Source organism: Protopterus annectens, chromosome 13.part0, assembly GCF_019279795.1.
Source record: "Protopterus annectens isolate FY-2018-M chromosome 13.part0, PAN1.0, whole genome shotgun sequence".
Lineage (NCBI taxonomy): Eukaryota > Metazoa > Chordata > Ceratodontiformes > Protopteridae > Protopterus > Protopterus annectens.
The window spans coordinates 1,022,795,078-1,022,809,068 of record NC_056747.1 but is presented as its reverse complement, the minus strand read 5'-3'; the positions used below and the strand labels follow the sequence as shown (position 1 = coordinate 1,022,809,068).

The 13,991-nt window shown below is 40.3% G+C and overlaps 1 protein-coding gene across 4 annotated transcripts in view; it reads left to right on the top strand.

The window, feature by feature from the left end:
* THRA (thyroid hormone receptor alpha) overlaps positions 1 to 13,991 on the top strand; it is a 1,750,892-nt gene that overhangs the window by 1,646,749 nt on the left and 90,152 nt on the right. For all 4 annotated transcript variants that reach the window (XM_044055032.1, XM_044055030.1, XM_044055029.1 and 1 more), the window contains one exon: positions 11,329 to 11,429. In XM_044055032.1, the coding sequence (XP_043910967.1) occupies positions 11,329 to 11,429 (101 nt within the window). The remainder of the gene's footprint in view (positions 1 to 11,328; positions 11,430 to 13,991) is intronic.

Sequence of the window (13,991 nt, the reverse complement as noted above, 5' to 3'; positions counted from 1 at the left end):
GATCCTTGATGTAATCCCACCTCCACCTTAAACATATCTGTCACTCCCACCGCAGTCCTCACCAATGTCACACTACCCTCGTACACATCCTGTATCACTCATACATACATCTCTGCCACTCCTGACTTCCTTGTACAATACCACAACTCCTCTCTAGGCACCCTGTCATATGCTTTCTCTAAGTCCACAAAGACACAATGCATCTCCTTCTGACCTTCTCTGTATTTCTCCAACAACACTCTCAGAGCAAATATTGCATCTGTAGTGCTCTTTCCTGGCATGAAACCATACTGCTGATCACTAATCATCACCTCCCTTCTTAACCTAGCTTCCGCTACTCTTTCCCATAACTTCAAGCTGTAACTGATCAATTTTATCCCTCAGTAATGACTGCAGCTCTGCACATCACCCTTATTCTTAAAGATAGGTACCAAAACACTTTTTCTCCACTCCTCAGGCATCCTCTGACTTTCCAAAATTTCATTAAACAATCTGGTTAAAAATTCCACTGCCATTTCACCTAAGCACCTCCATGCTTCCACTGGTGTGTCATCTGGGCCAACAGCCTTTCCATTCTTCATCCTCTTCATAGCGGTCCTTACTTCCTCCTTGCTAATCTGTTTCACTTCCTGATTCACTATCCCCACATCATCCAACCTTGTCTCTCTCTCATTCTCTTTCATCAGCTCCTCAAAGTACTCTTTCCATCTACTCAACACACGCTCCTCACTTGTGAGTACGTTTCCCTCACTATCCTTTATCACCCTTACCTGCTGCACATCTTTCCCAACTCTGTCCCTCTGTCTAGCCACTCGGTACAGGTCCTTTTCTCCCTCTTTAGTGTCCAAGCTCTTATACAACTCTTCATATGCCTTTTCCTTAGCCTCCGCCACCTCTCTCTTTGCCATGCGTCTCATCTCCTTATACTCATGTCTACTTTCTTCATCTCTTTGACAATCCCACTTCTTCTTCATCAACCTATTTCTCTGTATACTCTCCTGTACTTCTTCATTTCACCACCAGGTCTGCTTGTCCTCATTCCTCTGTCCAGATGTCACACCAAGCACCTTTCTAGCTGTCTCCCTTACTAGCTCTGCTGTAGTTACCTAGCTGTTTGGTAACTCTTCACTGCCACCCAGTGCCTGTCTTAACTCTTCTCTGAACTCCACCTCACAATCACCCTTTTTCAATTTCCACCATTTGATCCTTGGTGCTGCCCTAACACTCCTCCTCCTCTTCTTGATCACCAACGTCATCCTACAGACCACCATTTTATGCTGCTTAATACACTTTCCCCTGTCACCACTTTACAGTCTCCAATGTCCTTCAGACTGGCCCTCCTACATAGGATATAATCCACCTGTGTGCATCTTCCTCCACTCTTGTACATCACCCTATGCTCTCCCTCTTCTTAAAATACGGATTCACCACAGCCATGTCCATCCTTTTCGCAAAATCCACAGTCATCTGACCTTCTCCATTTCTCTCCTTAACACCATACCTACCCATCACTTCCTCATCCCCTCTGTTCACTTCACCAACATGCCCATTGAGGTCCGCTCCAATCACTAGTCTCTCACCCTTGGGTACACTCACCACCACTTCATCCAACTCACTCCAAAATCTTTCTTTCTCATCCATCGCACACCCAACTTGTGAAGCATATGCACTAACAACATTCATCATTACACCATCCATTTCAAGCTTCATAAACACCACTCTATCAGACACTCTCTTCACCTCCAAAACACTCTTGGCATACTGTTCCTTTAGGATAACCCCTACCCCATTTCTCCTGCCATCCACACCATGATAGAACAATTTGAACCCACCTCCTATACACCCGGCCTTACTTCCCTTCCATCTGGTCTCTTGCACGCACAATATATCAACCTTCCTTCTCTCCATCATATCAGCTAGCTCTCTCCCTATACCAGTCATATTGCCAACATTCAAAGTTCCTACCCTCACAACTACACTCCTAACCTTCATCCTCTCTTCCTGCCTTTGGGCATGCCTTCCCCCTCCTCTTCTCCTTCAGCCAACAGTAGCCCAATTTCTGCCAGTACCCTGTTGGCTAACAGTACTGGTGGCGGTCGTTGTTAACCTGGGCCTCGACCAATCCAGTATGGAAATATGAAATGTTCTCCGCATAAGTAATTTGGCAGAGGTTTTACAACGGATGCCCTTACTGACACAACCCTCCCCATTTATCCGGGCTTGGGACCGGCACAAAGAAATGCACTGGCTTGTGCATCCCCAGTGGATTGCTGAACTAGTTCTTGCATTGGGTACCTCAGGTATTTCAGGGTTCTTGGAATAAACTGCACATACAAGATAGTATCTCATTTAAAATAAAAAAAAATCTGTGCCCACTCTGCTACAGTAGATAAGGATGCCCCTCACTGCCAGAATGAAAATGGAGCATATCAGTCAACATCTCTCCTTCTGGAATGTGATGATTTAAATTGTTTTACAGCACTACTGTTCCCTACATGTTCTATTTGTGTGTATTCCTGGCTAGTATATTATATCTCTTGATCTTTCCTTCCATTTTACTGTTTCCACTTTATTGAGGTTCTTACCTTGTCTGCCTTGAACATTTGGAAACAATTTATTTCTATCTTGAAAGAAAATAAGACTGAATTTTTTTCCTTAATTAAAGTTTTTTTTTATTTTCTCAGGCCAACCACTTATTGTAATTTTTTCAGTCTATCCATTTAAACCCTTTGACAGTATATTTTTCTTCTATCATTGGTAATTGCAAAATTACTCAAAGAATTTTTTATTTCTTCTAGCAGTGTTTCATACAAATCTGGTAAATATGCACTTCTAGACATACTGCGCAGTTCCTTACCTAATCTGTATTTTAATGTTGTATCGTATTTCTGCAGAACATTCTCTGCAGTCTTAGAGGTGCCTTATATGAAGACTTTTTGAATAAGCTTTGCAAAGGTTTATGACCTGTTCCCATTTGAGCATGTATACAGCAGACCTAGGGAAAAGCCGCAGTGGTGCAGCGGTAGCATTGTTGCCTCACAGCAAGAGGTTCTCTCGTTCGATTCTCGGCTGGAGCGTCTTCTGTGTGGAGTCTGCATGTTCTCTCTGCGGTCGAGTGGCATTCGAAAGACATGTGTAGAATGGGCGTGCCTTCGCTGAAGGTTGGACATCGAGCTGGCACCTCAGCACCTGTAAAAAATCTACTGCCAATCATTAGTGGACCGGAGTTCTGCTGTGGCGACCCCTAACCGTGAAAAGCCAAAAGAAGAAGAACAACAGCAGACTTATTATTGGAATTGCTCAGATCTGTATACAATTACTTGCACTTCATTTTCTGTTTGAGTTTATCCTTTTTTTTGCATTTCTGGCCCGTAAGTAATTCCAGAGCAGGACCACAACTCAACATAACTGACCAATTCACATCATAATATTGTAACACTCTTGCATTTGTAAAAAGTTTCATTAGCATCTCAAAACTCTTCCTTCTTTCATTGCTCCATTCCCAGGCTACATGTTGCTCTTACAGTTTTCTTAGAGGCATAGACATCTCAGATGTATTAGGTACAAACTTTGGATTATTTTTAGAAACCTCTATAGTGCTTACTTGTATTTTGTACTGAAATGTCCATATTTACTCGATTTTTTTGTTCAGTCCCTCTGATGTTAGACTGGCTCATGAGTCTTGTCACACTTTCTTTTCATTTACTATTACTTAACTTCTGTCGTAATCTATTTGGCAATTATATCAGTCTGTTGTCATGCTGGCATTTTTGTCTGATCACACTAATGGTTACAGTCGCTTGTGAGCCTTCAGTTATCTATGCAACAACTCATTATGAAACTTGTGGTGCTGTTGAAGCACTAGAAGGTGTATCTTTGTCTTCCTAATGATGTAGGGTAACTGTGGACAATCTGGAGTTTCTGTTTACTATGTGGTTTTACCTGCCCAGATTCCTAGTTTGCATCTTGTACTGAAAAAAATTAGCATTTGGTATTGTTGAATTCACTTTCTTGGATGGAAACAATGAATAATGCTGCATTTGAATTACTTTATTCAGATCCTGTAGAGCAATACAAATGCCAATCTTATCTTGCTTTAGAACAGTAAGGATGCTGTTCTCTCATTCCCTTGACCCTAAAGCGCTTCTTAATGACACCTAAACTTTTCATTTCTTTCAGTTCCTTTTCATTCTACTTCTGGGAACTAGTAGTACTTTTCTAGGAATATGTATTACTGGGATAGTATCGGTATTTACTTCCATATGATAGTCTCCAGGCAAAGTTCCTATGCTTGTAAATAAATCATGTTAATGCAGGGTATCACTGGCAGGACTGCACAGTATTCAAGATGACTGTGAGATTGTTACATTGTTACATTCTTATGTACATTCATTTTTTAGATTTATACTTTGAACTTACTTTACCATTCCTAACTTCCCATAAGCCAAATGACCCAAAATATTAAGAGAATTCAGTAAGTGCTAAGATTTGAATCTATTATGTCTTACTTTTCATTCACATGCCATTATTATTTGACACAGTGGCTTTACTTGATGCTTTAAATATGTTAATAACGTGAACGTAGCTCTCCTTACAGTAACTTTTAAACATAGTTCTTCAAAAATATCTTCAGACATAGTTGCACTCTGCACTTGTATACAGTTTAAAATTCAAATTTTGCTTACTAATTTTTGGCAGTTCTTGAAATTTGACTTGCATTGTTGTCTCAGAGCCTTCTGTACATTTTCAGATGTCATTGTGTGAACTATTTTCATTTTAATAGTGCCAGTAAACAGCTCGTGTTCATGTGCTTCTGCTTTAGCATGCACATTCTTTAAATGTACTTGCATTTTGCATGTTTTCACATCTTTGCAAAATGGTTCTTGGAAGCACAGGTTCCACTCATGCTTACCACCACACCTAGTCCACGAGACTTGAATTTCAACTGTAGCATATTTGCTGTGTACCTCATGGTATTAATTTTCCCATCCATTACTTTTATGATTTATTCTCATTTTTTTATTATTTTTATCCTTTCATTTCTTCAGTTGATTTGTTTATTTTGGTAGTATTAATTTAAATTGCAGTGCATTCATCTATGGGTTTTGATATGGTCTGGTCTACTTCTCTAAATAACCTGCCTCTTCTTTCATCATTTGTTTTGACATAGAGTGTCTCTCACTACTGAAACATGGAATTCACCAAGTTCACTGCCCTCTGCTCCATTGTTGAGCTCAATAACATAAGCATGTATAGTCTCTGTTTGACCCTGTTATACCTGTAAATGAAAATGGTAAATAAATGCAAGCTCTTTCTCGGCTTACAGTAATGTTTGAACTTTTTACTAATGTTTACAATTTTAACTGTTTCCTTTGTTTGGAAAGTAAAATTATAAATACCTTCAAGACATTTACTCAACAGCATGTGCAGAAATGTGGCACACTGCACGTTTTTCAGGTTTCTTTGCAATTTCATGTACCACTAAGAATGAATTAAATTTCTGGACCCATAGTTTTTCTGCTGAGTTATCTTGCAGTTAGATAATTTGTGGTGTTTGCATTTATTATATTTTTCCACTGAAAATTATACTTTTGTATGTCTAAGCATTTGAACACTCTAAAACAGATATATTGTTTCATATACTGATTCGCTTCTGCAGATATATTTCTTCACTTAGACACCATGTAATATATAAATATCCAAGTGCTCTGCAGACAGCACATTGTGGCTAATTTCCTTGTCACCAAGATGCATTTTATTTAAACTGTCGTCTAGAAGGAAGATGTGCAGCTCCCAGTATCTCTGCATTAAGTTAATTAAAGCTATACATCATATACTACACTTGGATCCTCCATTCTGTGCACATGCCCAGTAGTCACTCTTATGGTATCATCAGACGCTGTTTCTTTTACATTGATACTTCTTAGGAAACAGTGTGAACTTTAATCTGTATAGCTCTGCTTTAGCTTCCAGAGCTGAATCACCATGCTCAGCATGCCACTACCTTATGATGAATTTTTTCTCAGAACAATTTTAATTATACTGATACATTGATAAACACATTCAGAGATGCCTATAGAAACACATTGGTTTTATTTGGTTTTATGAGTTTCATTTGCACAGCACCTTGTATGTGGAAAACTGTTCACATAACCATTTTTCCAAAGGTAGCGAAACATGCCTTCCCACCAGTCAGTTGTATTGTACTGCTTCCTCACTTGTCAAAGATACTGTTAAGAACTGTAAGCATCTAATTTACTATGGAAGATGTTATTCTTTATGGCCTCTGAACAGTGTAACTTCTGCAATAGCACATCATACTAAGATAGATCTTGTTGAATGTTCTCATGCAGAGTTTGCTCATAGGTTTATAGGTGTGTACTAGGCTAATGGCCCTGGGGCCTTTACAAGCCTAGCCCATAGAAGTGCCCTGGCATTGTGCTGCCCATCATTAGTTCCCAGTGTCTCTATCAAGTAGAGCCACTGTAGTGATCCCCGGGGTGAGCTTTCTATTTCCCATCCACTCATCAAAATTTCGCTTGAACAGGGCTAGTGAGGTGCTCTGCTTGACATGTATGGGAAGTCTATTCCAGAGCATGGGTAGTCTCTGGGTTATAAACCTGTCCCTCCAGCATGTTCTATTATTTGTGGTAATGAGGTTAAAGACTCTGGAGTGTGTGGTGCTGAGGGATTGGGATTTCTTTAGCTGTAGCATTTCTAACAGAGCTGGGTCAGACATGGCTTTGTAAGTTAAGCAGAGCTCGTCTCTTAGTAAACAATATGAAACAGAGTATAGCTGGAGTATTTTGAGTCTGTCCATGTAGGACATATGTTTAAAGCCTGGGATCCTTTTTATGAGGTACTTTTGTGGCCTCCCCAACTGTTGCAGGTGTCTAGTGAGGTACATGTCAAATGGGGCATTATACTCTATGATTGGTCTAATGAGGGAAGAGTAGAGAGAAACGATGACCTTTTTCTTACTGGATGCAAAACCCTTGGTAATGAGATGTGCCACATAGAAGGACTTTCTGACCACAGTGGCAATGTGGTGGTCAAAGGAGAGGTTGCTGTCAACCTGTGTCCCCAGATCTTTTATAACACCTTCAGTGTTCAGTGGGCTCCCATCGATGTGGTAATTAGTGGGAACTGAGTTTTTCCCAAAGGGGATGACGACACATTTTTTGGCATTAAGCTTAAGGCCATGGTTTTGACACCAGTCATTGGTCTTGGTGGGGCCTTTCTGTAGGATGTCTGCATCACTTGGGGAGTTAATAATGGCTCCCAGCTTGTAGTCATCTGCAAATATGGTCAGCCAGAGTCCCTCCGTGTTGGCCTGGACTTCTGAGAATTAGATGCCAAACAGGAGAGGACCCAGGACCGATCCCTGTAGGATTCCACTCGTGACTGGTCAGCAGTCTGACTTGGAGTCCACTACTTTCACACTTTGGGTACTGTCTGTTAGCCAATTTGCAAACCACCTAATGCTATAGGTGTTGATGCCTAGTTTGCTGAGTTTATCAATAATTCCCAAGTGAGTAATGGTATCCGAGGCCTTGACCAGATCGAGGTAGGCTGTATGAACTGCCTTACCTTCATCCACTGCTCTGGTGACTGACTCAAAGAAGTCAACCAGGTTGAGCAGGCATGATCTACCTTTCAGAAAACCAAATTGCGTGGGATCTAGAGTTTGGAGATTCCCTATATCCTTGTTAATTAGGTCCATGATGATGTGCTCCATAGCTTTACATATCAGACTTGTCAGGTTAATGGGGCAATAATTTCCAGGGTCTGTAGACACTCCTCCTTTATGGAGAGGGATGACTGTAGCAGTGCACCATTCAGTAGGGACAAAGCCTGAGGCTGTGAGTGAACAGGGCACACAGATGTGGTGCCAGTTTTCTTTGTAATTCATGTAGAACACAGCTAGGGATATTGTCAGGTCCCATGGAAGCTGTATTTTTGGCCTTAAACAATGCAGCTTAACTTGTGCTGCAGTAATGTTGGGTGCCTGGCATTCTTCCAGTATTGAAATTAGTCCTTGGGGGGAGGGGGGTAACATTGGCACTGAATCTGTCAGCCAGTATGTTGGCAATATCTGTTGGCTCAGTATAGGAGGTACCATTGTGCAGTAACTCACAGCTAGTCTAGGTATTGCCATGGGATCCTTGATATAACTATAGAAGGTTTTCTGGTTGTTTTTAGTGTCTGCCGCAATTCTGCCTTCATAGCTGGCTTTGGAGGTTTTGATGAGGGATCTCGCCATTTTGCTGAGGCTAATAAGGGAATTTTTCCAGTCTTGGAACTTCACCTTTTTCTGCAACAGTTTCTTCCTTCTGTTGTAGAGTTCATTGGTGTATGATTTGGCAGTCATGCATCTGTTTTCCATTGGCATGGGTGCCGTGAAGTTAGCCATCTCTATTTTTAGGAGTCCAAAGTCAGCTTTGGAGAAGTTTTTCATGGTGGATACCTTTGTGGAGGTCTGGGTGAGATGTGGATTTCCATGGTGATTAGTATATGGTCGGATCTAACTAGGGAGGAATTGACTATTGGTGTAGAGCAATGGTTGCCCATGTTAGTAATAACCAGGTCAAGGGTGTTGCGTCCTCTAGTGGGGGTAAGAATGAGCTGGTCCAGGGCATTGGAACTGATGAATTCCAGGAAGCATTGGGCTAGTGCATTGGTGCATGAGCAGTTTTCCCAGCATATGGAGGGGTAGTTGAACTCACCTAGTGCGAGAGTGTTGGATTGGATCTTAACAGTTTCCAGGGTGCTTAGGAATGTGGAGTGAGAGTCTTAGGACATGGTTGGAGACCTATAGCAGGCTACGATCTGAATCGCCATCTTACCCAATGTTAGTTGTATCTGAAGTATCTCAGATGCATTATGCTGGGCTACTAGTCTGGAGGTGTGCATATCCTTTATGAATATGGAGACACCACTGCCTTTGGAGCTTCGGTCCATGTTCTGGGACCGAAAGGTGTGGAATGAGTTATTGCCTGGTAACGCAGGGGTGCTTTCTGCTGCTTTAAACCAAGTCTCTGTTACAGCACATATGTCGATGTTCTCCATTTTGAGGAGTGCTTCGAGTGAGTGCATCTTGAGATTTAGACTTCTAGTGTTGACATAGTTTTAATTGTTCTGATATGTGTTTGATTAGGTCATCCATGATCTTTTGTGCCGTGCAAACAAACATGCAAAGAACCAGAAGATAGAATTGAAATGTTTTTCACATCTGCCTACTTCTGAAAATAGTGGAAACAGTGGTGTCACCTGTAGCATTACATTAGGGTTGCTGACTGCATGTCAACAAGTTTTGAGTTACACCATTTTAGCAAAAAAAGTACATTAACTTCAAGTGGGTGAATAAAACTGGATGAAAAATACATTTGCTGGATGCTGAGCATTATGCCAGTGTTTTGTGCAACTTTACAGTTTTGTTTTGCTGTTTGTTGTGTGCACCCCCCCCCCCCATACATAAGTCTTCCATTTTTTTGGTTATGCATTTTGTGTGAGCACTCCACATACATAAATCTCCCATTTTGCTGAATGATTTCTTTTTTTTTTTTTTTTCAGATTTTGGTTGGGGGATTTGTTGATATGCAGGCTTGAAGATGCACTGATTTATTTTGTTTACAGTTTGTGGCGCAAGTCTCAACATTTGATCTTATTAATGACTATACAACAGTCAGTTTTATATTGATTATAATTTTATTGCCTTACTAAGCCCTACCTTACATCTTCTTCTTCTTCTTCTTTTGGCTTTTCTCAGTTAGGGGTTGCCACAGCAGATTACCTGTCCATTCATGATTGGCAGTGGAGTTTTACAGTGTCGAGTTGCCAGCCCGGCACCCAACCTTCCACAGAAGGCACACACACACACACACACACACACACACACACACACACACACACGCACTCACACCTAGGCCCACTTTAGAGTGTCCAATCCACCTGCAACAAGTCTTTGGGATGTGGGAGGAAACCGGAGCACCTGGAGGAAACCCACGCGACCACAGAGAGGACATGCAGACTCCACACAGAAGGCACCCCAGCGAGGATCTAAGCCCTACCTTACATACTCTTCAATAATGTTGTGGAGCCATTTTGTCCTGAAGCCAGATTCACTGTACACCTTTTAAATCATGTGCTGTTTTTCCTGACATTTCAAGTGCCACTTTTAGTTTCCCTTTAATGTATAACCTCTACTAATCTTCCCTTTAAACAAGTTCATTTTCAGGGTATGTGGATTTTATACTGTTCTTGAACCAAGCCGCACAGTGCACATAATGTATTATTGCTTTTACTGTTAGCTGTAGGCCTGAACTAGTTTAAACATTTTTATCAACCATGACAATTACTTTGTGACATAGTAGGTGGCCTGTGACACTGGCCTGTAAAGCTTTGTGTTTGCCTTAAAGCACTGGTTCTTTTATAGTTAATGTAGAGCTATTAGATTTGCATACCTGGTTGTTGCATTTTAGCGTTATTTAGTCTGATACCAACTCTCCTACAGAGCAGCACCCTTCTTTTTTATTAAAAAATGTATTTTTTGGCACCATTTCCTGAGGTATATTTATTGTTTTCTACTTTAACTACTCCCAAGCCCCCCTGGGGGTTTTGCATAATATTGTTCCATTTTGTCAACTAATAACATGTCCTTGGAACTAAGCCTACTTTGTTTTTTATTTTCTTGGAAGTATTAAGCACTGTAGTCTTTATTAGTAATCAGCAAATACCCATGGATCTAGCTCCAAATCTGTCATCATAGACATTTTGATAATGTGTGACTTTGAGTGATACGTCATCTGAATATTAAACTTGCATAAGCCTGAGTTTCTGAGAGACATACTTTGAGTTCATAGAAGGAGGCCACAGAAGTAGAAGGTAGAGGTGAAGAACCTAGGACCAGTGCCTTCTGCAGACCTGGTGTCCCCAGGTGACAAAGAGACAGTGTAGGTGGGCCATGGAGATGTATGTTAAAGACAGTGATACTGATGTCATTTTTGTAGCAACAAACTGTCTGGTCCACCTCCCATTACCAGATCAGTGTGCACCATAATTTTCAATGTAATCCTTCTCAAAACACAGCGCATTTCTGTATGACTTGTATTTTCTCTTTTAATGATGCATATAAAAAATTCCATTAATTTCTTTTAGCAGAATCGCATTTTAAGTCTAAATATTTGCTGAAATGTTTGCTAACACAATTCTGCAGATATAAGTAACAATTGAATAGGTATGCTATATTGGAAAAGGTATAGTATTTCTTAACATAGTTTCTACAAGAATGTAATCTGTGCACTAAGCCATGGTCCTTTTGTTTTTCAGGGTACATCCCTAGCTACTTGGACAAAGATGAACCATGTGTTGTCTGCGGTGACAAGGCGACAGGTTACCACTATCGTTGCATTACCTGTGAGGGATGTAAGGTAAGAAATAGCAAAAATAACTAAAGAACTGAGGGCTCCATTCTAAAACATGGTGATATAGGCTGGACTTGGCAGTTATTTTATTTATTATGTTCTTTGTCATCATTTTGTTTGCCATCATGTTTACCTTTTAGGATTTCTCACAATCTCTTTTGTTTCTTGTACCTTTGTCACCTACACCTGGGTTTGTTTCAGTCTCTGATCCATTAAAATAGTGGTAGGCATAGTTCATTGTTATTTTTGATAATTTTGATTGATTGATTTGATTTGATTGATTGATAATTTTACAAAAATATTTGCTGTAGTGCACTTTTCCATCTAAAGAAGACTGAAGCTGTATATGGCCTCCTTCCTGCCCCACAGATGTATCACCATGACTTAAGATAGGTGACTTTTTGGAGGGTGGATGATGGGGAAGACAGTTAAGTCAAGTCATCAGAAATGTAGGGCCCTGCTTTTTATGTCAGGTGCACACATTAGTAGCTGTATGTGATATTATTTATATATATTTTTGCTCTTTTTGTCCTGCTGTCTTATCAGCCCCCTTTCTGCCAATGATCTCGTATGTTCCCCATCACCGAAATAAGGGTTATCTGGGAGGGCCCACATTTTGAAAACCCTTGGGTGGTTTGTGGTTTCCTGGTTTATGGCCGTATCACAAAGGTTACACATGACCACGTTCCATGGAAGAACATGAAATGGAATGACCACGGAGGACATCCCCTCACTTCCACAAGGGGCATTCCCTCCAAAGAGTACTGACCCTCGGGACTACAACTGGTGGTTTGCCTGGTCTCTACCAGGGGAAATTCAGCAACTCTGTACCTGTGAGCGCATTCACTATTGAGACATGTGCCTTCACTCATTTCCCTCCCTGCCTGGTTCCTGCAGTGGAGAGACCACTAACTGAATCCCAATTGCCTGGGTTGCAATCAGGTCTCCATCCATAGGACTATGATGTATATGGCAATTTCTGAACCTTCTGCATTACCAATAGATCTGAATCAGAGACTAAGTTTCAGTCCTCTTTTTTTCCAGTAAAAAAAAAGTATAGTCTGATTTCAGATATACAGCAAAATAAGTTAATTTCTTAATAGACCTGACTAGTTACACCCAAACTTCTTACTTGTTGCTTATGAAGTACTAATTAGACCTGGTATCCTTCCACAAGAAAGGCAGAACATGTTTCCTCTCTTAAAATAAAGGAATATGTTTATTGTATTGTTTGAAAGGTGCTATATGTTATGATGTCCTTGCTTCCTCTTAATGCATTTTATAAAATATGATTTAACATTTTCATCCTAGATTATGTGTCCTTGAAGAGATGTTATAAATATTCCTCAATCTCTGCGTGCGCTGTTAGTAAATTACAGCTTGTTGCTACAGTGACTTCTGTGAGACTAACTAAGGAGAGGAAAGTTTTGTACAGACTCTTGGTTGTATGTACTATAAACCTTGGACAAAAGTACTGACAAAAAGAATGCATTTGCTGATACATTTTCTCAGAGGGCATTACATTAAACTGTTTCTCATAGTCAGATAATTTCACAGCTGCTAGAACAAATGCTCAAAATATCATTTCTTTCTTGACGCGCGCAAAAAAAAAGTGATTTTCTGCCATCTCTTTCTTGACATGGAAATAAGTGACTTTGTATCCTAGTCTAAAGTGTTTGCCTGAGCTGATACTGCTTTACCATTACAAGGTGGTACACATACCTGATTAGTTTCTGCGGTGTAAACATTGCTTTCTAAATGTATTTATAAGTGCAGTATGGAAGATTACAGAAAGTTCTTGAAGCACGCTGAAGGACTACATAAAGTTCTCAGCTGTTTATTTCATTCACTCCTGGCAACGAGGGAGTATCAGTGTACAAATAACACTTGTTCACACTGCTAGCCAGTCAGGCATTTGTGTTACAAAATATATAGAAAACTTGAATAAAGAGATGCTTGAGAAAACATTATATTTCTTCTAGGATTAGGGCTGCTTTTCTTTGTTTTCAGACTTTTTTTTCCAGTTGGCATCTGATCTATATTCTGAAATGCTGTCTAATTTTTATAGAGTTTCTTTAGAGTAATACAGGCAGATAATTGAATATTTGGTCAGTCTAAAAAGGCATAAGAGTTTTCTTGGAGGCTGTATGATTTGAGACTAAATTTCGAAGGGAAAGCAGAGTCCCACTAAGAACTGTATAGAAATCCAGTGATGTCAGCCAAGTTTATTTTAGTCAAGTGTACTGCAGATACATTGCAGTGACGTACTGAAGGCCATTCTTTTCCTCATAGTAGAGTCCAACAAGGTTTCACCAGCAGTTCTGCTCTGAGCATTCATTGCCAAGGCAGATACAGCATTACTTACAGCTGAATAAGAATGAACAGAATATCCTTTAAAACTGTTATCATTGCCACAACAACCCTCCAAGTCTGGTCCCTTGTCACAACTTCAAGAGTTTGTTGGGAGATGGAGCAAAGGCTTTCCTCTCTACTAATAGGAAATCCCATTTAGTGAAGGTCATATTGGGCCTGACTCAGATGAAGGTATTTTGGAATTGACGTTCATTC